The sequence below is a fragment of the Salvia splendens genome, chromosome 9, assembly GCF_004379255.2.
Source record: "Salvia splendens isolate huo1 chromosome 9, SspV2, whole genome shotgun sequence".
Lineage (NCBI taxonomy): Eukaryota > Viridiplantae > Streptophyta > Magnoliopsida > Lamiales > Lamiaceae > Salvia > Salvia splendens.
This window is the reverse complement of record NC_056040.1, coordinates 19,021,712-19,049,571: the sequence shown is the minus strand read 5'-3', so window position 1 is coordinate 19,049,571 and position 27,860 is coordinate 19,021,712. Positions and strand designations below refer to the sequence as shown.

The 27,860-nt window shown below is 39.7% G+C and overlaps 1 protein-coding gene across 2 annotated transcripts; it reads left to right on the top strand.

Moving 5' to 3' along the window:
- Positions 1-27,389, top strand: LOC121747113 (DENN domain and WD repeat-containing protein SCD1-like). 2 transcript variants are annotated; one of them, XM_042141103.1, is made up of 32 exons: positions 1-55; positions 973-1,010; positions 3,121-3,603; positions 4,698-4,839; positions 4,962-5,062; positions 11,897-11,960; positions 12,101-12,214; positions 13,784-13,998; positions 15,074-15,088; positions 15,890-15,935; positions 16,013-16,096; positions 16,205-16,400; positions 16,501-16,630; positions 16,720-16,780; positions 16,850-16,894; positions 17,257-17,332; positions 17,454-17,527; positions 17,615-17,665; positions 19,356-19,513; positions 21,114-21,161; positions 21,967-22,024; positions 22,129-22,212; positions 22,791-23,043; positions 23,120-23,319; positions 23,638-23,702; positions 23,919-24,042; positions 24,940-25,121; positions 25,247-25,318; positions 25,404-25,564; positions 25,653-25,694; positions 26,296-26,504; positions 27,169-27,389. In XM_042141103.1, exons 3-32 carry the CDS (start codon positions 3,134-3,136, stop codon positions 27,262-27,264), a joined length of 3,636 nt encoding a protein of 1,211 aa, XP_041997037.1. In that variant the 5' UTR covers positions 1-55; positions 973-1,010; positions 3,121-3,133; the 3' UTR covers positions 27,265-27,389. The 2 variants fall into 2 exon arrangements, with proteins under 2 accessions (XP_041997037.1, XP_041997036.1); XM_042141102.1 differs by lacking the exons at positions 1-55; positions 973-1,010 and having other exon boundaries at positions 3,065-3,603.
- Positions 27,390-27,860: the final 471 nt, after the last annotated feature.

The following is a 27,860-nucleotide window of genomic DNA, read 5'->3' as shown; positions in this document are numbered from 1 at the left end:
TTACTTTACCTTTTTTCTTACTATAACCTGATGCTTTTCCTTTCATGACAACAGGTTCTCCTTGTTCAATTTGATGAGTGGCTATCATCCATAAGCGGCTAGCTGTCCTTGGATGCACTCTGAATTTTTTTGCTGCTTCTGTGAATGAACCATGTGGAAGTGCTCCAGCACGACATTGCTGTTGAAGGAACTGCACAATAAGGTTCTTCTCGTGGCTGCTCAAACTCAGAGAGGCCCTCGTCCCTTGCCCAAACTCTGCCTCTTGAAGAGGCTCTGCCTCCGGAAACTGCACTGCCTCTGGAAACTCCTCTAGCTTTTGAAACTGATCTTCCTCTTCAAACAGCTCCTGCTCCATCTCTTCATCCATCTCTTGCTCCATCTCCATTGCCCTATGATGAAAATTTTCTGAGGGTAAATTAGCTATAAATATGTTTGCTTTCTTTTTTGGTAGGTGGAATAGAAGTCTTTGATAGTAATGGTGGAGTGAATGTATTTATAGGTTTAGCTTAGCCTTTGATTTTTTCCTCCATGGATTGTACTGCATTCCCTCCTAAATTTTCTGTGTTTGAATTAATGAAGATTGGTTCCAGCTGTACATTTTGTGTGAATGAAAATGTTGGCCGGTTGGCCTCTTCCCCTTTAAGCTGCATTAATTTTTTTTGTTAAATGCTTAATCATATTGAACATTAAAAACCTTAAGTTTATTTAATCTAATGAATTTGTCTTACAAGTCAACAATAAACATCTTTTAAATCCAAAAAGTCAAAAGGGACTCACCTTCAACCAACTCACTTCATTTATTACGCACTCCACCATCTCACTTCATTTATTACACACTTCAACTCTTCCTTAAAACCCGAGCCAGAGCCATAACCATAAGTGACTCCTAAACCGGGATGGAGGGAGTATCATTTATAGCAGTATTAAAATTAAAATTAATTACGTACTGTAATCTGTTTCATCCGACACAAGTGGAAACTCAAAACCAGCGAAGGCGAAGAAATCGGACAGTAAGCAAAGTTTCTCAGACCATCCACAACGCGTCTCGCGCCGGGCTCGCGTCTCGTCTCGGAGAGACGAGACCCCCGCGAGACGCATTGCAGCGGCCATCTCGTCTCCAGCTCGCGACCGGCTCGTCGCGTAGCTCGTCTCGGAGAGACACGAGACGAGCTGTCTCGCCACGCGCCCGAGACACGTGGCACGTCCCCATGCGTGCGTGACGCCCACTCGCTGGCCCGCGAGTGGGCGTCGTCACTGATGACGCAATAATTCAATTTTTTTTTAAAAAAAATCGATTTTTAATAAAAAAAAAATTTTTTTTTTTTTCAAACGGTAATATTACCGTTAAATATTTATTTTCATTTTTTAAATTTTTAATTTTTTTACTCTATAAATAATTCTATTCCATACTCATTTCAAACACAAACACACATCTATTCCTCTCAAATCCTCTCTATCACTCCAATTTCCATCTTCAATCAACTCAAACAAATGGATCCTTTTGAGCAAATGCGTCAATTAATGGAACAATCACTCGAAGAAGATCGACGACGAGAGGCGGAGGAAGCCGCACCACCCCCACGACGCTCCCGGAAGTACATCAATCGGAACCGGGAGGAAGCCGCCGCACGGTTAGTACGCGACTACTTCTGCGATAACCCGATTTGGGGAGATACCTATTTCCGTCGCCGTTTCCGCATGCGGAAACCGCTATTTCTCCACATAGCGAATACTTTGGCGGCCAGGGAGGAGTTCTTCCGAGAAGGGTTCGACGCGGTCGGTCGTCCCAGCCACACGACGCTGCAGAAATGTACTGCAGCCATCCGGCAGCTTGCGACTGGACAAACGGCCGACATATTCGACGAATACCTGCACATCGGAGACAGTACTGGGCGCTTGTGCTTGCTCAACTTCTGCAGAGGCGTCCGGGCAGCCTTCAGTGACGAATTTCTCCGGAGGCCAACCACGGAGGATTGTCAGTTCCTCCTCAACCTGCACGAACAAGTGCACGGATTCCCCGGGATGCTTGGCAGTGTCGATTGCATGCACTGGCAATGGAAGAATTGCCCGGTGGCTTGGAGGGGTTCCTACACGAGCGGCCACAAAGGCACCCACCCAACCGTTGTACTCGAGGCCGTTGCCGACTACCGACTTTGGATCTGGCACGCGTACTTCGGGGTCCCTGGCTCGAACAACGACGTAAACGTGCTCCAACAGTCCGACCTCTTTACCGAAGTTTTGGATGGTAAAGCGCCGGCCATCAACTTCGTCGCCAACAACCGACGGTATAAAATGGGGTACTATCTCGCCGACGGCATCTACCCGAAGTGGCCGACCTTCGTGAAGACGTGCGGCAGGCCAGCGAACCCAAAGCAGGCTCTTTTTGCGCAGAAGTAGGAGGCTGCGCGCAAGGATGTGGAGAGGGCGTTCGGGGTTCTCCAAGCGCGCTTCAACATCATCAAAGCCCCGGCTCGTTCGTGGTTCATGGAGAGCATGGTCGACATCATGTATACGTGCATAATCTTGCACAACATGATTGTCCGAGACGAAGGACCCGATGCCGGAAATTGGTTCGACCCCGAATCCCCTGGAAGCTCAACTGCAAGTAGTCCGCCGCGAAGTGGAGCGCATCCATCTATACAAGAACGGTTGGCTATTCGGGCAAGGACACGCGACTCTAGCGCCCACACCCAACTCCAAGAGGATCTAATTGAGCACATTTGGGAAAACTTTGGCGGAGAATATTAAATTATGTCATTTTTATTTTTTTAGAATTTTAATTATGTCTTCGCTTTTTTAATGTTAAGTTGTAATATTGTTTTAATTTTAATAAAGTGTGTTTGTTTAAATTGAATTGGGTTTTAAAAAAAATTATAAATTAAATTGAATGAATAGTAATTAAGAGACGGTATAGAGACGGTTAAGAGACGGAGCGTTGCAGCCTCCGTCTCTTAGTTAAGAGATGGAGGAAAAAAGGACAGTGGGGCCCTCAAATAGTGCTCAAATAGTAGTTAAGAGACGGTTTAAGAGACGGTATAGAGACAGCGTTGTGGATGGCCTCAAAGCTCAATCCACAAATGAATCTCGTCTCATCGCTTAACCAGTAAAACCCCTCCCCAGATCCGGCAACCCGATGGCCCGAATCTTCGAATATTTCGTGGTGTGCGGAATCGGGCCGGAAATCCGAACTCTCGACGGAAACCGAGGCTACCATGGCACTGGCATCATGTACTTGCCGTCTCTCCTCGATCAGTACCCTCCCTCCAATCACACGCTCTATCCTCCTCCTCCACCGCAGCTCCCCACCTGCGTTCTGCCGGCAGGCTCCCAATTTTATTCCTCCGGCTTCAATTCGCGCGATTCGTCGTCGTTCCCGCGGAGCTACCCCATTGTGCTGACTGAGGGCGATGGATCCAAAATCTACGTCACCTGCATTGCCTTTCGAGATCCCGTGTGTGAGGACATCGTGGAGGCGTACCGGTTGCCGGCCAATTCGTTTGCTGACAAGTGCATCTGCTTCGTCTCGCGAGCCCCTAGCTTTGGGGTTCTGCGCGATGCGTTGGAGGAGATATTCCTGCTGTGTTTCTCGGCTTCTGGGAGCAGGTAGTGACGTGGATCTGATGTGTTTGCTGATTCGGGCGTTTGTGAATGCCGTGAATGAGGGATTAGTTTAAACTGTTTTTTAATCTATCTAGGCTAATCCTCACAACTAAAAGCCCCTTAAGTATCTTTTTCTATCATCGTTGAATCAGTTTAGGGTTTACAATGGGTGCCTCTGCTCACTGCCTGCATTTGGTTTTAGCTAGTCTAACATAAATAGTGCATTGTGTTTGTTTTTGTGCGCTTGTTGGTTTGTGTGTGCTTGATGTTTATCTCATAAATGATTTAGCCTGAACAATGATGGTTAGAGTGGTTATCTTGGCAATAATTTTTGAGATTACGCTGATAATGGTTCCTTGTGGATTTATAATTTGGTGGATTGGATAGATAGTTTAGTGGATATAATGTTGTATATGATGAAACTTATTAATGTGACTAGTGTTTACTTATGCATTAAGACGAAAAAGATGGATAAATCATATCCCTGACTAAGAGAACTTGATTTTCACGTCTTTTTTATTTTATTAATACTGCAGATATGTAATACATATAGATTTTGTATTTTAAACTCAAATGGAAGAAAGAATATAGTCAATATACACAAATGTTGTCTGAATCAAAAACTGCCTGTAATGAATAGAATGGCATGAGCTTTGTATCATCACTGCCTTCTACGCCAACCTTTATGTGTGCTGATGGAAATAGGGGTAGTGGTTACCCATTTCACTTTTTTTAATTTTATTAATACTGCAGATATGTAATACGTATAGATTTTGTATTTTAAACTCAAATGGAAGAAAGAATATAGTCAATATACACAAATGTTGTGTGAATCAAAAACTGCCGGTAATGAATAGAATGGCATGAGCTTTGTATCACCACTGCCTTCTACGCCAACCTTTATGTGTGCTGATGGAAATAGGGGTAGTGGTTACCCATTTCACTTGGAAGGTAGTGCAAGTATAACATGTCATTGCTCTATCATGTTCACATTTGAATATCATATTCTTATATTTCAGTTTTCTGCTATTTGATTATTCGATCCCTTTACTACTTTTTAGAGATTACTTGACATTCTTTGCTTAAAACTTTTTCAGTAAGCCACTTTGGGATGTAATAGCATATTTGGTCTCCAATGTCCCTTTGCCTACTCCTGGAAAGGAACGGGTGTTGTTTGCTATCGAAAATAGCCTTCTTCCGTTAGAGGTTCCGCCGAAGGATGGGTTTCCTCATGTTGATGTATGCCATCTACTCTTTTTCATAGTATATTATAAATATACAAATCCATATGATATTGGAAGTCTTTTTCATTAATATGCAACAATTTTATTTGATTTTGATAGTATATCTCTTGATGACAGATATCCTTCCAGCCTCTAGTTCAGTGTTTGGATGTCGATAATCTGATCAAACTCTTTACAGCTGTGTTGCTTGAAAGACGGGTTTTGATTCGCTCAAACAAGTAATTTCCTTGGTCTTTTACCTGTAACCATCTGCAACATTAAGTATGTCATTTTCCACTATGTATGTTAGTTCTTAGAATTGGTCTTCACCTTTTAATGTAACCATCTGCAATGAAGTATGTCATATTTCATGATGGATGTTACTTCATATAATTGGTCCTCTTGTTTCATTCTTAAAGGTATATATAAAGATATTCCTCCATGATATAATTCCTTTTCTATTGACTATTCGAGAAATGTGACATCATAATAATATGCATTAGAATAGCTCCTTCCACCCCACCCCCAGTACGATTATGTTAAGAGTAAAGGTGTCCACAGTGATGAGCACGAGAGGTGCTCGAATAAACTCCCAACCCAAAAGAACTCAACACAACTGTTTGATAAAATGCTCAAGTGAAATAACGAAAGAGCGAAGGGAATGAACTCGGCTTTATTGACTGCAATGAAAGGGAACTAAAACTGAAATCAAATCCTCACGCAGGAGGCCTACGATCGTCCAATCATGAACCCAAATTCGATACCTATCAATCTATCGGATCTCACTACTTATAGACTTTACTAAAGAAATGCAAAACAAATCAAACTAAATCTTGAATATAACAAATAGCCGAGATATAAGCGTTTCTCAAATCTCCTCCGTCTCCACCGAATCTGATGGCCAAACTACCTGCCGATTTCCACGCGTGTAGACCCGCCAATCCGTAACAACTGCCCCGTCCTCAAAAACAGCCTTGTCCTCAAGGCGGAAGTAAGGAAACTGACCACACAAGTCTGCCACATCCATCCAGCTCGCTTCCTCCAACGGCTGACCCTCCCACTTAACCAACACCTGCTTCACTTGATCCCCATCCCTCGATATCTCACGACGGTCCAGTATATCCTCAGGTAGGACCGGGGGGTCGGCATAATATAGACTCTCCGGTAAGGCCTGCTCTGGCACATCCGCTCCCATAGCTCTTTTCAACGACGAGACATGAAACACTGGATGGATTCGCGACCCTTCCGGAAGCTTCAAACGGTACGCCGTCTTCCCAATACAAGCTTCAATCCGAAAAGGGCCGAAACAACGTGGGCCAGCTTGCGATTCCCAGCTGAAAATAGTGTTGACTGACGATATGGTCTGAACTTCAGGTAGACCAACCCCCCCACCTCAAATTCGACGTCTCGTCGATGTCTGTTCGCTGCGGCCATCATGCGTTGCTGAGCACGCAATAAGTGATGTCGTAACTGGGCCAGCGCTTCATCTCGTGAGCGCAATGATTCCACGATCGCCTGGGCACGAATCTCCCCTGGCAGATAGTTGTGAAGTGTGGGTGGAGGGTGACCATACACAACTTCAAAAGGAGTGGTGCCCGATGCTGAGTGGGTGCTAGTGTTGTAACAGTACTCAGCCCACGCAAGCCACTTATGCCATTGTTTTGGTCGTTCCGAAGAGAAACACCGCAAGTACGTCTGCAGGCAACGGTTTAGTACTTCGGTTTGCCCATCCGTTTCAGGATGGTAGGCGGAACTCATCTTCAACTTCATCCCTGTCGCCCGAAATAGCTCTCGCCAGAAAGAGCTCAGAAAAATCGGATCCCGATCTGACACTATTGACCGCGGAATGCCATGAAGCCGTACAATCTCTTTGGTAAAAACATCAGCCACTTGCTTCGCGGAAAATGGATGGCGAAGGCCAATGAAATGAGCGTACTTCGAAAGGCGGTCTACCACGACAAAAATGCAATCAAGTCCACCTGCCTTGGGAAGCCCAGATAGAAAATCCATACTTATATCCTCCCAAATCTGCTCCGGAATTGGTAATGGCACCAGAAGACCGGCTGGGGCCTGAGTATCAGACTTGTGTTTCTGACATGTGGCGCAAGCTGCCACGAAGTTGGTGTATACTTCATCATTCCTGGCCAATATATGCTAGAGGCTAGGCGCCTGTACGTCCGGTATGCTCCGGCATGACCGCCAGTCAGCGTGACGTGAGTTCATAATGCGGTGTTGTCGGAATCCCAGCTTGGAGGTCAGCCTTGACCTTGGATAGGGTCGGGTCAGCAGGCAATGACTCCTGAATTGCTGACCAATCGGGCCAAGTCGGCCGGGACAGAGCCGTGAGCTCCACGGAATCCTCATCTCGCCGGGACAAGGCGCCAGCCGCCCGATTTAACTTTCCGTCTTTATATACGATGGAGAATTCGTAGCCGCCCAATTTTGCCGCCCAATTTTGTTGTGCCGGCATAGAGAGGGGCTGGGTCAAAAGATGTCGTAGGCTGCGTTGGTCGGTGTGGACCATGAAACGACGGCCGAGCAGGTATGGTCGCCAATGATGGATGGCCAAAACCAACGCCATCAATTCCTTCTCATAAGCGGACTTTGCAAGCCATCTAGAAGACAAGGTTTTACTGAAATAAGCCACCGGTTGCCTCTCTTGCATAAGTACCGCACCTAATCCTCGGCCCGACGCGTCACACTCAATAACGAACTCCTTGGTAAAATCTGGCATTCGGAAAAGAGGGGCTGATGTTAATGCTGATTTCAGCTCCGAGAATGCCTGTTCCGCGTCTCTCGGCCATTTCCAAACCTTCTTACGGCTGTCGTCAGTAGGCTTCTTGAGCAACGCGGTTAATGGTGCCGCGATCTTGCCATAATCTCGAATGAACCGACGGTAGTAGCCCGTTACTCCAAGAAACCCTCGCACCCCTTTGAGTGAAGTAGGCGTCGGCCAACGCAGGACCGCCGATACCTTGGAGGGATCCATTCGAACGCCATCAAAAGACACAATGTGGCCGAGGTACTCCACACTTCCCCGACCCAACAGACACTTCTTCGAATTCACGACCAGATTGTGCTCCTCCAAAGAGTGGAAAACGCGGCGTAGGTGGTCCATGTGAGAAGTCCATGAATTATTGTAGACAAGTATATCGTCGAAAAAGACCAAGAAAAACTTGCAAAGAAATGGTCGAAATATATTTCCCCTGGGGGCAAGGATACCGCGCCATCCTATCCAAGCCCCTTAGCTCAAGTGGTTGAGAAGGGGGGCAAGGATACCGCGCCATCCTAGAGGTCACGTGTTCGACCCATGGGAGGCGCATCTTGGGGATTTATTTCCCTTGGGGGGTGATGAGTTCACTGGCCTGAACCCAGGAGCAGGGGGAGATAGGTTAACTGTTCAGGCCCATAATTGGGAAGATAGGTTAACTGGTCTGGACCCGTGACTGGAGGGAAGGTAGGTGGACCCGTTGGTCCCCTCCAAGACAACAAAGCGCAGATCGGTGGTAAGACGCTTCACCTCCGACCGTTAGGCCGGGGGTCCGAGTCACTTCGGGGGTAGATGGGGAACCATCGTTGATCCTCCTTTAAAAAAAAAAAAAAGAAATGGTCGAAATATATTATTCATCAGGCTTTGAAAAGTGGCAGGCGCGTTGGTAAGACCGAAGGGCATCACAAGGAATTCGTAATGACCGGAGTGCGTCCGAAACGCGGTCTTGTGGACGTCGGCCGCGGCGACGCGGATCTGGTGGTATCCCGCCTTGAGGTCGAGTTTGCTAAACCAACGGGAGCCATGCAATTCATCAAGTAATTCCTGAATGACCGGAATTGGGTACTTATCCGGTATCGGTACGGTCGGACTGATACCGGTTGAGACCCTGGCTGAAGTGAAATTCTGTGGTCCGTGCGTCTGACAGGGGCAGTACGGACGCCGGCTTGACGATTAGGGGAAAGTCCTCAATCAGCTGCTGTAGTTGAGCTCTAGCAGTTGACGGCAGCGATGTGTGAAACTCGAAATCAGTTTGGGTCCCCTCACCCTCCAATGAGCGTAATACCCAACATGAATCCCCATCTTCCAATAGCTTAATGTCGTGAGACGAACACGCACGGCGAGTAAGTGTGGATCGCCTTGAATGTGGAGGGGGCGGCCGTTCACTGAGAAATCCATTGAGAGCTTGTTCCAATTGGCGGTGACATCGCCTAAAGAAGCTAGCCAGGTGACGCCCAAAATTACATCAATATTCCTTAGAGGAAAAACGTAACAAGTTAGAGTGAATATAGCTGAAGCCAACTGCAAAGAGACTTTATGGCATATTCCCGCGGCGCGTACCGCTGAGCCATCCCCTAAAATGACCGAATAAGGCGAAGTAGGTGTGACCGGTAACTGCAAAGATTTGGCGAGCTGATCTGAAATGAAGCAGTGACTCGCGCCACTGTCAACCATGACTTTCACTTCGAGAGTTCCAACTGCCGAAGAGTTTCAAAGTGTGCGATGTGTCGAGGCCGTTAGATGATAATTCTGACAGTTGCAATTCCACGGGTGACTCCAGGTTGTCGGGTTCCTCCAATTCTGTGGCCCTCACAAACAGGCTCTTCGTCGTCCAACACCAATACGTTCAACGTCTTTGGAGGGCATCTATGGGTGGGGCCGAACTTCAAGCCACACTTGAAACACGTGCCAGCCGCGATGTGTTTTCGATATTCTTCCGATGACATATTTCGAAAACGCCGCGTAAAAGGTCGGGACGACATTGTTGTCGAATGGGCAGCCGGCGAAGGTGAAAAACCCTTCGAAAGAGGCCGCGACGAGTAAATGGGTGAACTGCCCGATGAGCTGTGTGACGCTGACACCGGCGTCGGAGAACCTGCCAAGTGGTCGATGCGTAACGCCAATTGCACCGCATCCGAGTAACTTGTAATATTTGCCGCCTTCATATGAATTCGGATATCTGGTCGTAGGGCTGCCAGAAAAAATCCGAGATACTGGTGGTCCGATAGATCCGAAATCTGAGCTAGACGTGCCTCAAAAGCAGCCGCGAACTCAAGGAGAGAACCATCATGCCGTGTTGCTGCGAAGGCCTCGTAACCATCCAAAGCCATATTGTCGCCGAAACGTTTCAATAATTCCTGAGTGAAACGATCCCATGATAGATCCGGAACTCGACGCCGGAGTGACTGGATCCAAGGCAGCGCTGGTCCAGCCAGTGCAACCATCGCCACGTTTACGCGGTTTTCCGAAGGAACGTTGGACACCAAAAAATATTGCTCGGCTCGTGCCAGCCATGCAATGGCGTCAGGACCCTCGAAAGTGGGAATAGTCATAGGAGGAGTACCTGCCGGTAGAACAGTATTCGAGCCCTGTCCGTCAGAGGAATCGGCAGTCGTGCTGGCCGGAGTCTTGTGCACGAGGGCAGCCCGAATCTCTGTCATAAACGCCTCCATTTTAGCCTCGAGTTGAGACCCAAGTGTCGAGACGCGCTCGTTCGTCGTCAGAAGTTGAATATTCACTTCGTTGATCACCTTGTTCATTGAATCAGATTTCTTCTCCAAATCGCGGACAGCCTTCTCCCAACCATCCGAACCGAATTCGCTGCGCGTAACCACCATCGTTCACCGCACCAATTGTTAAGAGTAAAGGTGTCCACAGTGATGAGCATGAGAGGTGCTCGAATAAACTCTCAACCCAAAAGAACTCAACACAATTGTTTGATAAAATGCTCAAGTGAAATAACGAAAGAGCGAAGGGAATGAACTTGGCTTTATTGACTGCAATGAAAGGGAACTAAAACTGAAATCAAATCCTCACGCAGGAGGCCTACGATCTACGATCGTCCAATCATGAACCCAAATTCGATACCTATCAATATATCGGATCTCACTACTTATAGACTTTACTAAAGAAATGCAAAACAAATCAAACTAAATCTTGAAAATAACAAATAGCCGAGATATAAGCGTTTCTCAAATCTCCTCCGTCTCCACCGAATCTGATGGCCAAACTACCTGCCGATTTCCACGCGTGTAGACCCGCCAATCCGTAACAGATTATGGCTCCTATTACTGATGCTCTTCTTAAGGGTGAGTTTGTATGGTTTAAGACTTTAAGGTTCTAAAAATTCTCTTGATATGGCGCAAAAAAAGATGATTGAAACATGTATTCTTACATCATCCCAATTTGAACAAGGTTTCTAAAAGTTGTTTGTGATGCTTCATGCATAGGTACGTGACGTGATAATAATCCAATAGCAGTTCTTTTTAGCAAAAAATTCAAATGATTCTAAGAGAACTTAATTATGGTATATATGAGAAGATTTGTGTGCTTTGAACACTGGTGATACTATTTGTTCTAAAAGAGCTTGTTTTGTGGATTGCTCATGATGCCCTTACATCTATCCGTGCTCAGAAGTGGAGTAGGAGTACTTGTGAGAGAAACATGCTAATTAGGGGTGTAATCAAATTGACCGAGTTGAATATCATGATTTTATCTTTGTATTAATACTAATGGAATCAAATCGAACATATGTTTTTGAGTTTCATCATAAAATGTCAAATACGGAATATTAAAATTCGATTATGGAATCAAACACAAATCATCTTCATATGATTTTTGGATGGTTTCAAAAAGTTTTGCATAGTACAGTTCATGATTTATTTGTGGATTATCTTTAGGATAACCATCCAGAGGCAAGTTCTTTCAAGTGGGGGAGATGATAGGAATAATAAAGTTTTCAAAGCAAATTTTAGGAGAAGAATTGAGTCAATCAACAAGACAATTGGAATGCAACACTAGTATTTAGTTACTTTATCTTATTAGTTTCCTAGTTAGTAAAGACTCTTAATCTATAAATGAAAGTTTGAGATGAGATGCATTTTGGCTATAAAGTATTTAGTTACTTTATCTTATTATTGTTGATATTGAAGTATTGGTTATAAAGTATTCTCTCATACTCTAGTTTTGACATTCCACTTTTCCCCATTTATTGCTTCCTTTTGCTATCACAGCCTTTTGAAGAGAAATTATCCTTATGTTGTGTTTTCAGTTCTTCGTTCTAACTCTTCCATTCAAATTGCAGATATTCTCTTTTAACTCTTGTATCGGAGGCAATATGCCATTTAATATATCCATTTCGGTGGCAGGTGCGTTTTCACCATGATTTCTATGAAAAAGAAATTATTGCACTTGTCTGAAACAGTTTAGTTCTTTATTCTTAAGATTACTATTCTTCAAATATATTAAACGAAGGTATTCTGATCCTGTTATGTTTGTTGTTCTGAAGCATGTCTACATTCCGTTACTGTTTTTCAGTGGAGTTGACTATATTGATGCTCCCACACCATACATGATGGGTCTTCATTCAGGTGTTGACACTTCTGGACTGGTTATGGATGGTGTAAGTTCATTCTTGGGTTTCTTGAATTTTAATACAAACAGATTCTACATTAATCCATTATTTCACTAGCCTTTTTTGGTTTGGTAGTCTATTTGTGTTCCTTGCATTTTTTATTTGGTTTTCCTGCATATGTTATTTGAATTATCGCTCTGTGTTACAATTATAATGCAAATTGTACCTGAAAAACCTAATGTCCTTACTCCTTACAAATACTACATTGTTTAGTAAATTCAGTTAGTCTTATCCAACTATTGAAAGTACCAATGCCATTTGATACTTTGATAAACTCATGGAGAACCGTTTATCACCTTTGTTGTAAAAAAAGTTAACTTGTCTACTTTAAGTTTTAAAGGGGGAAGTAAAATGTTCCTCTGATAGTCTGATGTGAAAAAGAGATAAAAAGTAACAGAAGCATGGGTTCTGGGCTCTAGAAACTATTGGTGGCTTATATGTTATATCTCACTATTTGCGAAACTTATACCATGGTTAATGAAATCTGGACAACTTTAATTCAATTTTTTATATATTCTGCTTTTTTTTGGGGGGGGGGGGGGGTGGGGGATGGGTTGATGTGCATTCTTTTTTTTTAATGGTCTGTTATATTCAACTAGTGAAGATGCATATTAATGACTGACTGTGGTTGTGGGGTCATTTGTTTAATGGTATGAACAACTAGGTTTAATTGAATATGACATCATTTCACATTTGATATGAGTTTCTTTTCAAACTTGAGGTTGAGTACATGTGTTTGAGTCCACTGACTCTAGTCTCATTTTAAAGTCGAATTATTATGCTTAGTATGATCTTAAGTAACTGCTAAAAACCTACTTCAAGTCTAAGCATTAATAACTGTTGTTGTTTGTTTTTGAAATCATGAGGTGTTTATGATTGTTGTGAAGTCTACTTTTATATTTTTTGACTGATGTAATATCCTTCAGTCTTCAGTCACTTTACTGTGTATACAATTCTAACTGATGTGACATGAGTCACATGTCGTTAATATAATTATCTCATTGGTAAAATTCTTCATTTCATGTTTCTTGAGAAAGTAGGTGGGACGATTGGTGTTACATGACTGTGAGATGTGAATCACAGCATTTATATACTAGTAGCTAGAACTTGGTAGATGGATGATACTATTAAAAACCTTCTTTCATGTTATATTCCAATGCTAGAGTAATCTGCAGAAATGTGATTACTGTAAAGCATGATCTATCTATAACCTTAGTTCTTATTTTGTCATTATTTCTTACCTCAAATCTCAAACCGCCAACTGAGTTTGTTTCTGATTAAAATCTTCAATGTTTGCTACCTTAGTTGCTTTCATTTAAGTATGTCATATATTCTGACAAAAAGACAAGCATGTGATACATACTCATGCCTCATTATTGTCAGCATCCTAGAAAAAGATAGCTAATTATGTTTTACTTGATTATTAATTTATGCAATGAACTTGTGCTATGCAGTTGATTTTATTGTTCATTCTTTGTCGCTTTAATTACTGATGTCTCTAGTGCATTCTATTTTTCACTGCTAAATTGGTTAAAGAACTGTGGCATTCCATTACAGGTAGTTGTGGTTGACCTTGAGCATAACATCATCACCACTACTGAGGAAATACCTTCCATACCTGAGCCAGAGCATAGTTCTTTGCGTGGTGAGATATTGAAGCTGTTGTATCCAAATGTTGTTGGTATAGACCAGATGAAGTATGGTTTGTTCTCTGAGCAATGCCTTAGAGGCGATAGCAGGCCTTGGGGGGAGGATCATAATCTCCATCTTAGGTTATGCTTTCGCTCAGTTTAAACTTTTATGTATCTATTATTAAACTGTTGATCTAGTCATCATATTCAGATGCTTAGTGATTTTTCACCCTTCAGGTGTTATGTATCAACCTTTGTAGGGTTCGACATGTTAGAAGTTGTAACTCTGCATTGTTATAATTGAAATATACACAAACAAATTCAATTTCAAATTTTAAGTTTTTGCATGAGTTGCACAATCCTTTTCATGAGCAAATGTTCAAAATAAGATCCTTCAGTGGTTTAAAAAAAAAATTCGACTGCATTGTTTTCTGAAAAAAATTAATGTCATTCTTTTATTCCTCTTGCTTGCGGTCAACTTGTAGTTGACATATTTTATTGAGTTCTTACATCCACATGTTAATCATTGACTAATTACGTTCACATGTTAGTCGATGAGTAATTATTTTCCTTTTCTTCTCCAAGGCTATTAGCCAGCTCTTCTGACTTGCAATTACTTCAACCCACTATCCATACTTGGAGTCCGTTATCACCATGCATGTTTTCTTAGGGATTGTGTTTTACCGTGAGCTCTTAGGGTGCTTTTTCTTCTCCAAGCCTATCAGACAGCTCTTCTGACTTGCAATTACTTCAATCCACAATCCATGCTTGGAGTTTGTTATCACCATGCACGTTTTCTTATTATTTGTGTTTGACATTGTGCAGTAAATGATAGAATTTATATTATACCGGGATTTATTTGGTTAATAAGTCAAAAATTTCATCTTTAGTTGTTCATCACTTCACCCACTCACTGGCAGAACTACATGTATTGGGGGAGGGGCTTTAGCCCCTAATGAATTGATTTTTCAACTTTTTTCTATTATAAACTTTTAAAATTTTTTATATTTTATACATATAATTATATAAAAGCCCCTATTAATAATCTAAATTACCTAAAAATTTATTTTTAAGTAAAATTTTGAAAATTTAGCCCCTACTTAAGTTTATTTCTGCATCCACCACTGCACCCACTGCTTCGTCAATGTTGTATGTAAAAGACATTGTGTTGTATCAGGGCTTTCTCATCCACTAATTAATATTTTTGGTCTTGCAGGTTTATATTCCTGAAGCTATATAACACCGATACGCCACCCTGTTGCCGTATCGCGTATCGGATACGTATCCGATACCGATACGCGACGGATACACCGTCGATACGTATCCTGGGCGTATCCGCGAGCTGGGCCGTATTGGGCCGGGAAACCTCAGATTCGATACGTATCCTTCGGCGTATCCGCGAGCTGGGCCGTATTGGGCCTTCATCCTCCTCTATCTGCAAAGATCTGAGGTTCTCCTCTTCGAAATCAACGTCCATCTCTGTCGAAGAACTTCGCAACTTTCAATTTACGAACTTCAATCCGATTTGGGAACAAAATCGACAGTTAATCGGATATGAAGAAGAAGAAGAAGAAGAAAGGGGAGGCGCCGCTATTGCCTCAACTAGGGATTGAAGAAAATTGGAAATGGGAGAATGAAATTGGGCAAGAAGTAGTCACGATGGAAAAGGAGTATATTTGGGGCTCATTTTTTGGGCCAATTTATTACTCCATTAACTTTGTCTAATTTTGTAACTAGAAATAAATATTTTGATCAATATTATTGGTAATATGGATAAGTATAACCAAAAAATCGATGTGGTGTAATCGACCATAAAAGAAATTGACTTTAGCTTTTAATATTTTGTAATTTTATTATTTTTATTTGTATAATAACATTAGAATATCTATTTTGTAATTTATTATGCACTATTATTATTTATTAAAAAATAGTTAAAACGTATCCGCGTATCGGGTTGTTTGGGAAAGAGCCGTATCCGCGTATCCGTATCCTTCGGATACTGATACGCGTATCCGTATCCGTGCCGCATATTCCTGAAGTTTTTTGGATCAATTCTAGGTGGCTATCGCAATTTTATTGTACGCACTTTACCTAATTTTCGTTGTTGGTTTAGTGATTAGTAATCTTGGATATCAACTGATCTATAGTTTGGTAGGAAAACACTGCAACTCATATCTTCAACAGCCAGGCCTTTCTGAAAAAGCGGTCCAGGTCAAGTAACCAGCCACCTGATGCTATGGTGAGTGCTTTAATCTATTTTCATTGAGCTGTAAATAATAGTTTGCTGCAACTGCTTTTTCGCTTGTTCAGTTACTCAGGATAGATGTTAAATGTGCAACTTAAACAGATCAGCCAGTTTCTAGAATCCCAAGGTTTCTTTGATTATTTGGAGAGAGGTCTTGGTTCAGAAGGAAATGGAAACAACCTCCTTGATAGATTACAAGATGCTATCGGCAGGGGACAAAATCCTTTATCGATCCTTCCATCTTTTTCTGCAGAACCTGATATTGTAACAATTTCTGACCCAGGATTGGGGATTCCTGGTAATTTCAACAATCATTTGAACTGGACAGTGCTCGATACGTAGACATGTTAGAGTAGGTTTTTGAATTTTGGTGTAATTTTTTGCTTTATCTTCTACAGAATCAGGTGTCAAATATTGCTATGACAGGTTTCCTGCAAACATCAGAACAGAAGAGCAGGAAGAAAAGAGGAAACAGATTCTAGCAGCAGCTAGTGGAGCTGTTGAATATCCTGCAAAACATGTACAAAGGTATAACACTAAGAACATGGAGTCCTTTCTCTTACTAGACTTACTTGCCTTCTCTTTGAAACTGAACATTGTCCTTTTTCATTGTCTAGTTCTCCTTCACCCCGTCCTGGTAAAGATCCTAAGGAGAGCTTAAGTCCAAGGGAGAGAGCTGTGAGTATTTGTTGCTTTGCGGTTAACTGAACAGTCATACAGTTACTAAAATCTGATGAAAATTTACAGGCTGAAAGGGAACGCATGGTCCTCGACATTCAAGTGAAGCTGCAGGTACAATGTTTTTCTGTTTGATTCTGTTCTCTTCATTAAATATCCAGATTTTGGCTTTTGCGTCAGTATATTTATTGATTGGTTATTTCTTGTTAGGACTAATTGGCTTATATTATAGTAAGACTGTAATAGCTCTCTTTTGGGCTAAGCCTTTATGATCTAGTATTAGTTACTACCTCCGTCCCACTCAAGATGTCCACAATCTTGACTGTAATAGTTCATCATATCCTTTCTCTTATAATAGCTGTGACTGGGGTAAAGCATATGTGGATTTCTCTTACCATCTTCCCTAAAAGCATAACATTTTCTTCGGATTTTGTCTAGTATTATCATTTTCTAAACCTTTTTGGCTCCTTGGACAGGGATTATGGCTACGACTTCTGAAACTGGGGGCGACTGATGATCCTCTTTCATCATTTGAGCATGGAACCATCCTTGGTAGGCCTTTTGTGTCTTAACCAAATAAACATAGTAACTGTTCTCTTGGAACTATACTGGTTATTTCTTTGTTCCTGTTGGCATAAGTGGATGTCACTATGGATTTGTTTAATGTTTTCAGCTTTGATTGAGTCTGATGCTGAGGGAATTGGTGGTAGTGGATTCGTTGAATGCATAAGAGAGCACATTCGTTCGGTATGTTCAATCTTAAAAACGAAGTAATGTTCACTCATGTTGTGTTATGACTCATTTTCTGACTCTGATACCCCCAAACACCAAAAGGGATGGACCTGCCAGTTGACAGATGAGCAGTTTATAGCAGTGAAAGAACTGGTATGTTGGCTTAATAATTCTTGAAGCTATATCATGATTAGCAATTTAAGCGACTTCCTTATACTATCTGAGCCATTATTTTCCTTCATCTTGTGAGCATGATGTATGGCTGATGATACTGTTTATTGTTTATTCTACATAACACAAAATTAAACATAAAGAATGTTTGGTTTAATTTGATGGAGGACAAAATTAAATTAGATGTAATATACTTTTGTTGGTTTTGTGAGATCAAAATATATGAACCTAATTCTATATTTGTTCGTTTGTTTTTTTTTTTAAATAAAGTTTCTTTAGAATGAGTTTTCTAGACCTAAATACTTAATTAGCAAAAGGGCTCAAATTTTATGGGAAGTGATTGTTATGTATGCTGACTTGGTCTATCTGGTTAGTGTGCAATAGAAAATATATGTGTTTGAAGGAGATGATGAGGTTTCGAGATCATGGAATTTCAGGGCCCTTGGTGGATTTAAGACCTCAATGATTTTAAAGCAATCTTTTTTTTATTAAATCGGCAGGCATAAATGCTCTTATTGGTGTTACTAGCTCATGCTGCTAAACTCAGCTTTGAACTCTTCCTTGTATTACTTACTATCTAACATGAGAGTAGTGCCAGGCCAATTTGTTTTATTTGGGATTCGTAGTCGCACGTGCATATATATTATTTATAATTAATAAATTATCTGTTTTATATGTAAAAATAACTTTTGATTAAGTAGAGTTCTTGGTGTCATATTAAATTAATTTTTATTGGGAAGAAGGTTAACTTATTTAAAAACATATTTGAACTCCTCCTGACCAAATAATTGTTGAATTACATGGGATGGTTATGCTCCAATGATCCAAATATGGGAATAGTAGATACAACTTCACTCTCGGCACCATAATATTATTGTAGTGTTTGTACATATAATTCACTGATATATACTCTCTCCGTCCCATAAAAATAGTCTTCTTTTTCCATTTTGGACTGTCCGAGAAAATATTCATCTTCCATTTTTGGCAAGTTTTTCTCTCTTATGAGGTGAGTCCCATTCTCCACTAACAATACTTCAATCAATTTTTCTTTCTATCTCTCTCTTACTCTACCAATTTCGCACTAAAACCCATGCCACCCCCAAAGTCCCTATTTTTATGGGACTGAGGGAGTAATAAAATACTACTAGTAGCTAGTGGAGAATGGAGATAATATAAAGTACGGACTACGGAGTACTAGTTAGTGAATAATAATATGGATCTTTTGGTTGACAGTCACATAATGTTTGATTACAATGTCTTTTACCACACCTTTAATTCGTAGTATCATTATTATATTTGCTGGTGTATAAATTTATGTGCAACATATATAAACTATGGAAGGAGGGTGATATTATTGTAGTTTAGTTCATTATTTAATCAATATATGGTATAAATATTTTCTGTATTACGTATTCCATCTATGAGGTGGGATAATAGGTACTGAGCTTTGATTTTTTAAGCAAACAAGATATAAGCCTATCATAAGCATCAATCACACCCTTATCACATGTAGCAAACAAGCCCTTAATATGATAATATTACTTCCCTTGGGTGGGAAAATTGTGTTTTCATTTTTGCCACTATTTGTATATTCATATAATAGATTGCTTGATTTGGAAAAGCATCTGTAAGTCTGGTATTAAGTTGAAGTAACTATTTTGTATTAATTCAGCTCAAAACAGCCATCAACCGTGCTATAGCTAGGAATGACCTGACAACTATTAGAGATGCCCTTGAAGTTTCTGCTGAAATGTATAAGAAGGATGTGAACAATGTCCCAGATCATATTCAGCGCCACCTTCGCTCTCTTTCCATATGGGATGAGTTACGGTATGCATCTCTTCTTTTACGAACTTGAGATTTCATCTTCATATCTTTTATAATATTTGGTCTTTCACTATTGTATGTGGCTTACTTTATGGTCTATGCTCACGATTCTCCTGTTTCAAATCATTTTGGTTGTTGAGTAGAAACTGGACACTAGAACTTGATATTTACAAGAAGTTGGATCCATGAATATAAATTACATGAATCTGATCTCTAATACATTTTTTTGCATAGTATTGAATACAAAAGGACAGGTTGTTTGATGATTCCTTAATGATAACTTACTTAAAGGCTAGGATTAGAACACTAGCTTATTATGAAATAGCAAAGAGTGCTTCTGCTAAAAAAAATGAGAACTTTGTTAAATAAGTTAGGTTGGCATTGCAAAAGAGGACAGGTAGACTTGAGTGCCTATGCTAAAAGAAAATGAGAAATTTTAGGAATATGACATGCATTCTACCAAAAAATTGTAAGAGAACACTAGACTGCGTCAAAGATCATTTGTCAAATGGCGTTCTCAATTCTAACTTCAGCTATGATCTCACTTTGGGAAACACTAGATAAATTATGTAACAACTCGACACTCAGAAGGTTATTTAGTTAGTTTGTGTTAATTAATGGAGAGAAGTATTTTACTCCAAAATTGACTGCATGCTAGCTACTCCCTCCGTTCCCTCATAGTTGAGGCTAAACTTTTCGGCACAGAGTTTAAGAAAGGAATGTTGAGTGTGTTAAATAAATAGATAAAAAAAGTAAGAAAGAGAAAAAGGTAGAGAGAATAAAGTAAAAAGTGAATAGAGTAGAGAGAAAAAAGTAAGAAAGAGAAAAAAAATTACTATACATGGAAATGACTCAACTATGAGGGAACTTCCCGAAATGGAAAAATGACTCAACTATGAGGGAACGGAGGGAGTACTTCTTTGCTACTTGGGTGTCCTGTTTTGTGTTCCAGTCTATTGTCTTGGGTCATTTACCCAATGATAGAACCCAGGGCTTCATGGTGGGTACTTTATACTCTCACTACAGAACAGTCTAGAAATCAATTTACTGATAATTTGAGCTTATAAGCCTCAATGCTCAAAATCATTGTATGCACATTTTGTCTAAGCTTGTAGTCTGAATCAGACTTGAATATTCTTGATTTATGCGCTGGCCTTTCACTGAAACCAGTTCGTTTCCAATAACACAAAGTTATTATTAGTATGTTCCTTGTTAAGACAAAAAAAATAACCATTTAGGCTTTTATGCTAGTAGAGACTATTTCAGGTCCCAGCATAGCCATTGAGCTTAAATATGTGACACACTAATTCTCACTGATAACTGTACTTTAAGTCTTTAATGCTTGTAAATTTCTGTATAGTTAGTATACAGAAGATCTTCTACCTCAAAAAAAAGAGTGTACAAAAGATCTTACCTATTTGGTAATGTTTGAAGATATGGAATTTCACCATGGAGAAGAATCTAGCTCAGCTTGTTTCTAGAAAAAAGATGATTAGAATGTTTATGGGCTAATCTATAAAATAAATGTTTACCTGTTAATATGTCTTTTTTAGCGTTGTGAATGTATGTGTATAATGAGCTCATTATCATCTGCATATTGCAGCTTTTGGGAAGCCTACTTTGATGATCTGATTGACCGCTTTTCGAGCAAGTAAGGACACTGCCATCTTGAAACTCCTTTTTTTCTCGAATAAATAGAACGTATACGCCTTTTGCTGTTCATTCCCTCCCTCCTTGTTCTTATTTTGGCACTTATGAGGCTTTCTTTTATCTGATTGATCTTAGCTGTGCTTGATCAAGTGTCTTTCGTTTTGTATGGATTCGGTTTGATGTGATCCACATCCACCATGGCAGCAGTTGACATGCTTTACAAATTCTAAGAAGCAAGTGCTGCATTAGCTATAAGTTTATTATATATCAGTTCTAGAATGTTCACGCAGGACTCCGGGATCTTGTATTGTTATTTTCAGTCTTGAAGTCAATGACCTCAATTTAGTAGAGGAGTGTGGCCAGCTATTTCAGTTTGTTGGTTAGATAAGGGATCTTGTGTTTAGAGGTGAAACCTCACCGTGTGGATGTGCTAGATAAGGGATCTTGCTTTTAGAGAGTAACATCTCCAAACTTGAAGAGCTAGAAAGCCTGCAAATGGATTAGTGTAAAAGCTTGTCTTGCCTTAGATAGCTTCTTTAGTTAGGTAGAAATGATTCACCGTAATTGGTAGTGATCCATAATGTTATGTACTATGTATCAATAAATACACATGAAGTCGGTGCATGTTTTCCCCCATGAAACTAGTTGGACAGAAAGAGAAATGATGAAGTGTTTTGGCGACCTTTTTCACTTGTCAGAAATATCAAAATTTATAGACATCTCTCTATTTTTGACTTCCTTATAGACATGCACTTTACAGAATCTAGACACACTGATCAGTTATGTTTTTGTTGTTTTAATGTTAGGTCAACCAATTATGCAATGTTGGTAACAACACAACTCATCGTTCTTGCTTCACATATGGTATTTCTTTTCTATCTGTTGGTGGTATATATCTATTTTATTATCTCACCTTAAGTATATGTTTTCATGATCTTGATTGCAAAATGTTTCATTCTGTGATGAAGGCTGGTTTGGGCATTGCCGAAACTGATACATGGTATATGATTGAAACAATAGCAGGGAAGAACAACATTGGATACAAACACATAGTAAGTTGCAACATTTTGTACTTATAAACGGCCACATTTTGTCTGCTGTGTTTGCTTATGGCTTGGCTTCAAAGGGTGCATGGTCTCCTTTCTCCATATATTTGATACACTTTGCTGTCATGAAACTACATGATTAGCAGCTTCCTGCCCCTGAACTACTTAAGAATCCATGATATAGTAATACATCTGTAAATTAATACTCAATATATTAGTAAACTCTTATAAAATATACTTGTAAGACTGAACCCAAAACCATAAAAATCATAATTGAAAAAAATCAATGCACTAGATATTAAAATCATACATCTTTGATCACTTACTGGTTTGATAATTGAATATTTGTGTGCTCATTAAATATGTTTAATATCAATGGACTTTGAAAAAACTCCTATCGTTGAGTCATCATTACTGAAGTCATATCCTTGTCTTGATGAACTTGCATATCAAGTGCAACAGAATGCGGTTTTAATAAGCTCCTGGATCTGCATTTACTAATGTGGCTAAGTTTCACCTCTGATATTCCTCTATCTTGCATATTTTGGTGTTTTACATATGCAATTTTTTATGTGCTGTATCAGATTAAGATAAGGGGGTTCCTGTCACATATTCGACAAATTTGCATTGGATATTGGGGAATCTATGCTGGAAAAACTCAATCTGTTTCGTCATTTGGTTTGCCTTCTCCACGGCCACAAGATGCTGGAGACAGCACCGAGCAATCGTCTGAGGCATCTGGTGATGGAAGGAGCTGGGTTCAGAGCATGTTTAGCAGAGATAAAGCCAGTTCCTTTAGTCGTGTTCGGAAGTGGACATCTGATGGTGGAAATTCAGGTACATTTCTCTTTTGTAGAATGTAACAACCTATCCTAATCTTATTGCTGGTCATGATGAGTTCTTTTTTATTCAGCTACAAATGAGAATGGATCTCTTTCCAAGCAAGATGTGCCACCAGCAGCACAAAAGAAGGTGCAGACCAGCTTGCGCATGCTGAGAGGTCATAGTGGTGCAGTCACTGCTTTACATTGTGTGACCAAAAGAGAAGTCTGGGACCTAGTTGGTGATCGTGAAGATGCTGGGTTCTTTATCAGTGGAAGCACAGACTGCACAGTAATATTCTATTTTTCAAAATATCTTCAATGTTTTGGTGACAGCAAGACTACTCTAGGCAATCCTCTATTGTTTACATTATATCCATAATAATAATGTTCATCTTTGGAAGTCAAAAGTTCTACTGACCACCATTTACCTCTCGTCTAATGTGTATGATACCCCTTTTATGACAATTGCAATCAGCGTTCAAGCCACTCTGGCAGTGGCCCCAATGCTGAAATATTTAAACTGATTATAATTCAAATTTCCCCATGATCATGATTCCATGAAATTCCATGTGTCTTGAAACTCATCTCATATTTATCAAAATTGCAGGTAAAGATATGGGATCCTAGTCTTCGTGGCTCTGAGCTCAGAGCAACCTTAAAGGGACATACTAGGTATCTGTGGAACATGTGTTTTCATCTCTTCCCCTCTCTGTCCAATGCTTCCTGTGTTTGTGTTCTGTGTGTTGTCATACGGGTTGGAATTATAAATGTTCCAGAACATGCTTGGGGAGGTCATCTTATACTATGTACAAAATGATGTGGTTAGATCTATTACTATCACATCTGAAAGTTTACGAGATCATTTATACCTTGCTATTCTATCTACAGAACTGTCCGAGCCATAAGCTCTGATAGAGGGAAGGTGGTATCTGGTTCGGACGACCAGTCTGTGCTTGTTTGGGATAAACAGACCACTCAGCTTTTAGAAGAGTTGAAGGGCCATGATTCACAGGTCAGCCTGGAGCATTAAGTTATGCTGCCTAGTGCCTAATATATACTTTTTGCTCTGTGTGGTATGTACTCCCTCCGTCCCAGTTTAGGAGTGCAATTTAGTTAGGGCACGGGTTTTAAGAAATTGTTGGAGTGTGTAATAATTGAAGTGAGGTAGTGGTTGCTGGAGTGTGTAATAATTGAAGTGAGGTAGTGGAAAGTGGGCCCCTTTTGACTTTTTGTATGTTCAGGATTTTGTTTTGTTTTATTTTTATGAAAGTAATGGCATTTGAGTGTAAATTTCATCAACAATGAGGTTAAATTTCATGTCCAAATATGGTAAATTCTAAATGGGACTCTTAAACTGGGACAGAAGGAAATGGCAAAATAGGACTCTTAATCTGGGACGGAGGGACTATATGATTATGGTTTTTTGTGTACATGGAAGTATCCAAAGTATTAGGAAATGATTGATAGTTACTGAATTGTTGCTAATTATAAGGAAAATTTGTGTTCAGAAAATGAGTGGACTACTGTAGCAGCTTTCAACTGAAATAAACGTTTAGTCCTGTAGAAGAAACTAGAAGTTTCACAATTTTGGAGATTCCTTCATCATATATACTCTTTTGCAGTAAGAATTCCAATTAGTATCTTCTTGAGTTACTTGATGCAAAGCTCTCAAGATTCTCAATCTAGTATATACTCTTTTGCAGTAAGAATCTAGTATTTATGCTAGATTCTCAATCCTCACAAAATTGTTAATTTGGTATAATCATGTTCTGTTAGAAGATTAATTTACTTTTGATATATGCGGTGTTTTACTTTAATTTCAGGACTGAGTCTTTATTAGTGTAACTACATGTCTATGTCATTGCTATATTATCAAACTAATAATCACTAGTGTCATGCTTATTTTCAGGTCAGCATTGTAAAGATGCTATCTGGTGAGCGTGTTCTCACAGCTGCACATGATGGCACTGTGAAGATGTGGGATGTAAGGACAGATACCTGTGTTGCAACAGTAGGCCGTTTTTCAAGTGCTGTTCTCTGCATGGAATATGACGACTCCAGTGGGATCTTGGCTGCTGGAGGCAGAGATGGGTAAGCCCCTCAAACTTATATTTGTAAGAGAAGGATATTTGTGCTGACCTCTGCCAATAGCTGCTTGTTTTCTCATTTCTCAGTCTTCTAAAATCTAGCCTGGTTTTTTGCATATTCTTTTTAAGGGTTGCAAACATTTGGGACATCAGGGCTGGAAGACAAATGCACAAGCTGTTAGGTCATTCAAAATGGATTAGGTGAGTTTATTGACCTTCAAGAAATAACGATACATCATTACATCTAATTTTGCTGATTAATAACCATTACATAATGACCACACAGGTCGATCAGAATGGTCGGAGAAACTGTAATAACAGGAAGCGATGATTGGACTGCCCGAGTGTGGTCTGTCTCTCAAGGAACATGTGATGCTGTTCTTGCTTGCCATGATGGTCCAGTTCTTTGTGTGGAATACTCTACTACTGATAGAGGGATTATTACAGGTTAATATAAAATTTGTTTTGGCTTGAGCATGGATATGTGAGAAGTCACAGTACTAATTTTTTTTCATTCAACTTTCTTGTGATTCAGGATCAAATGATGGACTTGTTCGGTTTTGGGAAACAGATGATGGTAAGAGTGGTGATTTTTGTTTTATTGATGTATAAGCATTGCATGTCAAACAGTAGAAACACATAGAGACATTTGATGCTTTTAGCAAATCTTTCTAACAGTGGATATATTTACCACCCACTGGTACTTAGTGTGCGGTTGTTTGGGAATCTAAAATGTAGTTTTGAACTCTCAATTCTAAGATCTCTTTGTTTTAAATTTTGATCACCAATTTTATCAAATCTACATCTTAATTTCTGCACATTATTTAGCATGTACTGAGACAAATTAGTCATAGGGATGAAATGAAAAAGAAACTTCTCTAGATTTAGTTTAATATCTATAGTCATAGTTGACTACCCCAAACTAGTTTTATTTCACTCTTGTGGCTCTATTTTTTTAGCTGGAAAGTTTTAATTGGAACTTCAAAAATGATAGCTCAACTTTAAGCTATTTATAAGTTCCTCCTGTTTTGAGCGAGTGACTGGAAAATAATTTACAAGTGACATAAACTATTAACCAAATGTAGCTATCCTTAATGCATCTGAAATGTTTTCATTGAAGTACATGTTTTTAATGCTCAAGCATTTATCCATGTCTGACTAATACTTTTTATTTACAGGTGGCATAAAATGTGTCAAGAATGTTACTCTTCATAGTTCTCCCATACTATCTATAAATGCGGGCGAACATTGGTTAGGGATAGGAGCAGCTGATAATTCGATGTCCCTTTTCCATCGACCTCAAGAGAGACTTAGTGGGCTGACAAATACAGGTTCGAAGATGGCTGGTTGGCAACTCTACCGGACTCCACAAAAATCAGTTGCTATGGTTAGATTTCCCTTCCCTACTTATGAGTTGGTACCTTTACTAGTGTATTATGGAGTCATCAAGATCTTACTTTACTACAATCTGTTATCTATTTGGTATTCTCAGCACAGGCATATGCTCGTCATTTTAGTGCTCTTAATGTTTTTTTTCTTCTCCTTGGGAGTGGCTCACCCGTTCGTATGCTCAACTTAGTTCTTCAGATCTCAATAATTTTACTAGCGTTCTTATGGTTATGTTTTAAGTTATCAGAGATTCTTTTTTGATAAATAAAAATGGTGAAGCCTAAATGGGAGGTGAGCCAGAAACTGGTACATAGAACAAAGAGAAACAAAAGCGAAGCAGCTAGAGCAAAACCAGACAAAAAAAAAGTTGATTTTATTCGTTTGGCTCTCTTTACAAAAGTGGGTCACGATTAATGTTTATGGTTGGCCATTGAGTGAGGGCATCTCACACTTAGTTGCTAATCGTTTGACTATACACAAAATGTACTGCCTCTTCTTTATACTATGTTTGTTGTATATGAAATCTTAGTATCAGGCCATTGCCTACTAGACTGTTACTAGTTCCATTTAGATAGTACTAGTATATTGCAACTTTCACACAAGTATTTGCAGACAGTAAATCCTGACTACGTTAGTTCCGCTTTGTTTCTTGGTGGCTACAGGTTAGATGTGTGGCTTCTGATCTTGAGAGGAAGAGGATCTGTAGCGGTGGACGCAATGGGATGCTTCGGTTGTGGGATGCAACTATTAACATATGACTTGTCTTTCTCTTGTTTATCATGCTTGTATTGTATCAATACAACTCGTCACAGATTTTATCTTTACTGTATTTTAAACCAGTGCATACATAGTTAATATAAGAAATCATTATGTTGTGAAGGAATATATTAAACTTTAGAAGTGCTATAAAATGTTGCCTGTGTTTTCGTACATAAGATATATATATGTATATGGTTGCTCCTTTTGTGATGAAAACTGTGACATCCCTAACCCAAATTATTATATAAAAAAATGAAATGAAACAAAAACATATAATTAGTTTGCCAATTAAATTAGCTTAATTATATAATGTATGCGTATTATTTTAGTAGATTAACTTATTATACAAAAGTGGGCATAATATTGTGTACATGCATGAAAATTTTATATAAGTATAGTATGCATGCGTATACACACACTAGTATAGTAGTATATATGTAACCATGACTATAATAAAATATAAGAGGAAGGAAAATATTTGTATTAATATATTGTTATATAATATGCTTCTACGTGGCAAATTATAAGGCTACATGCAAAATATACATATGAGTCATGCAACTTATAATATTAGTTAAATAATTTGGATAAATTT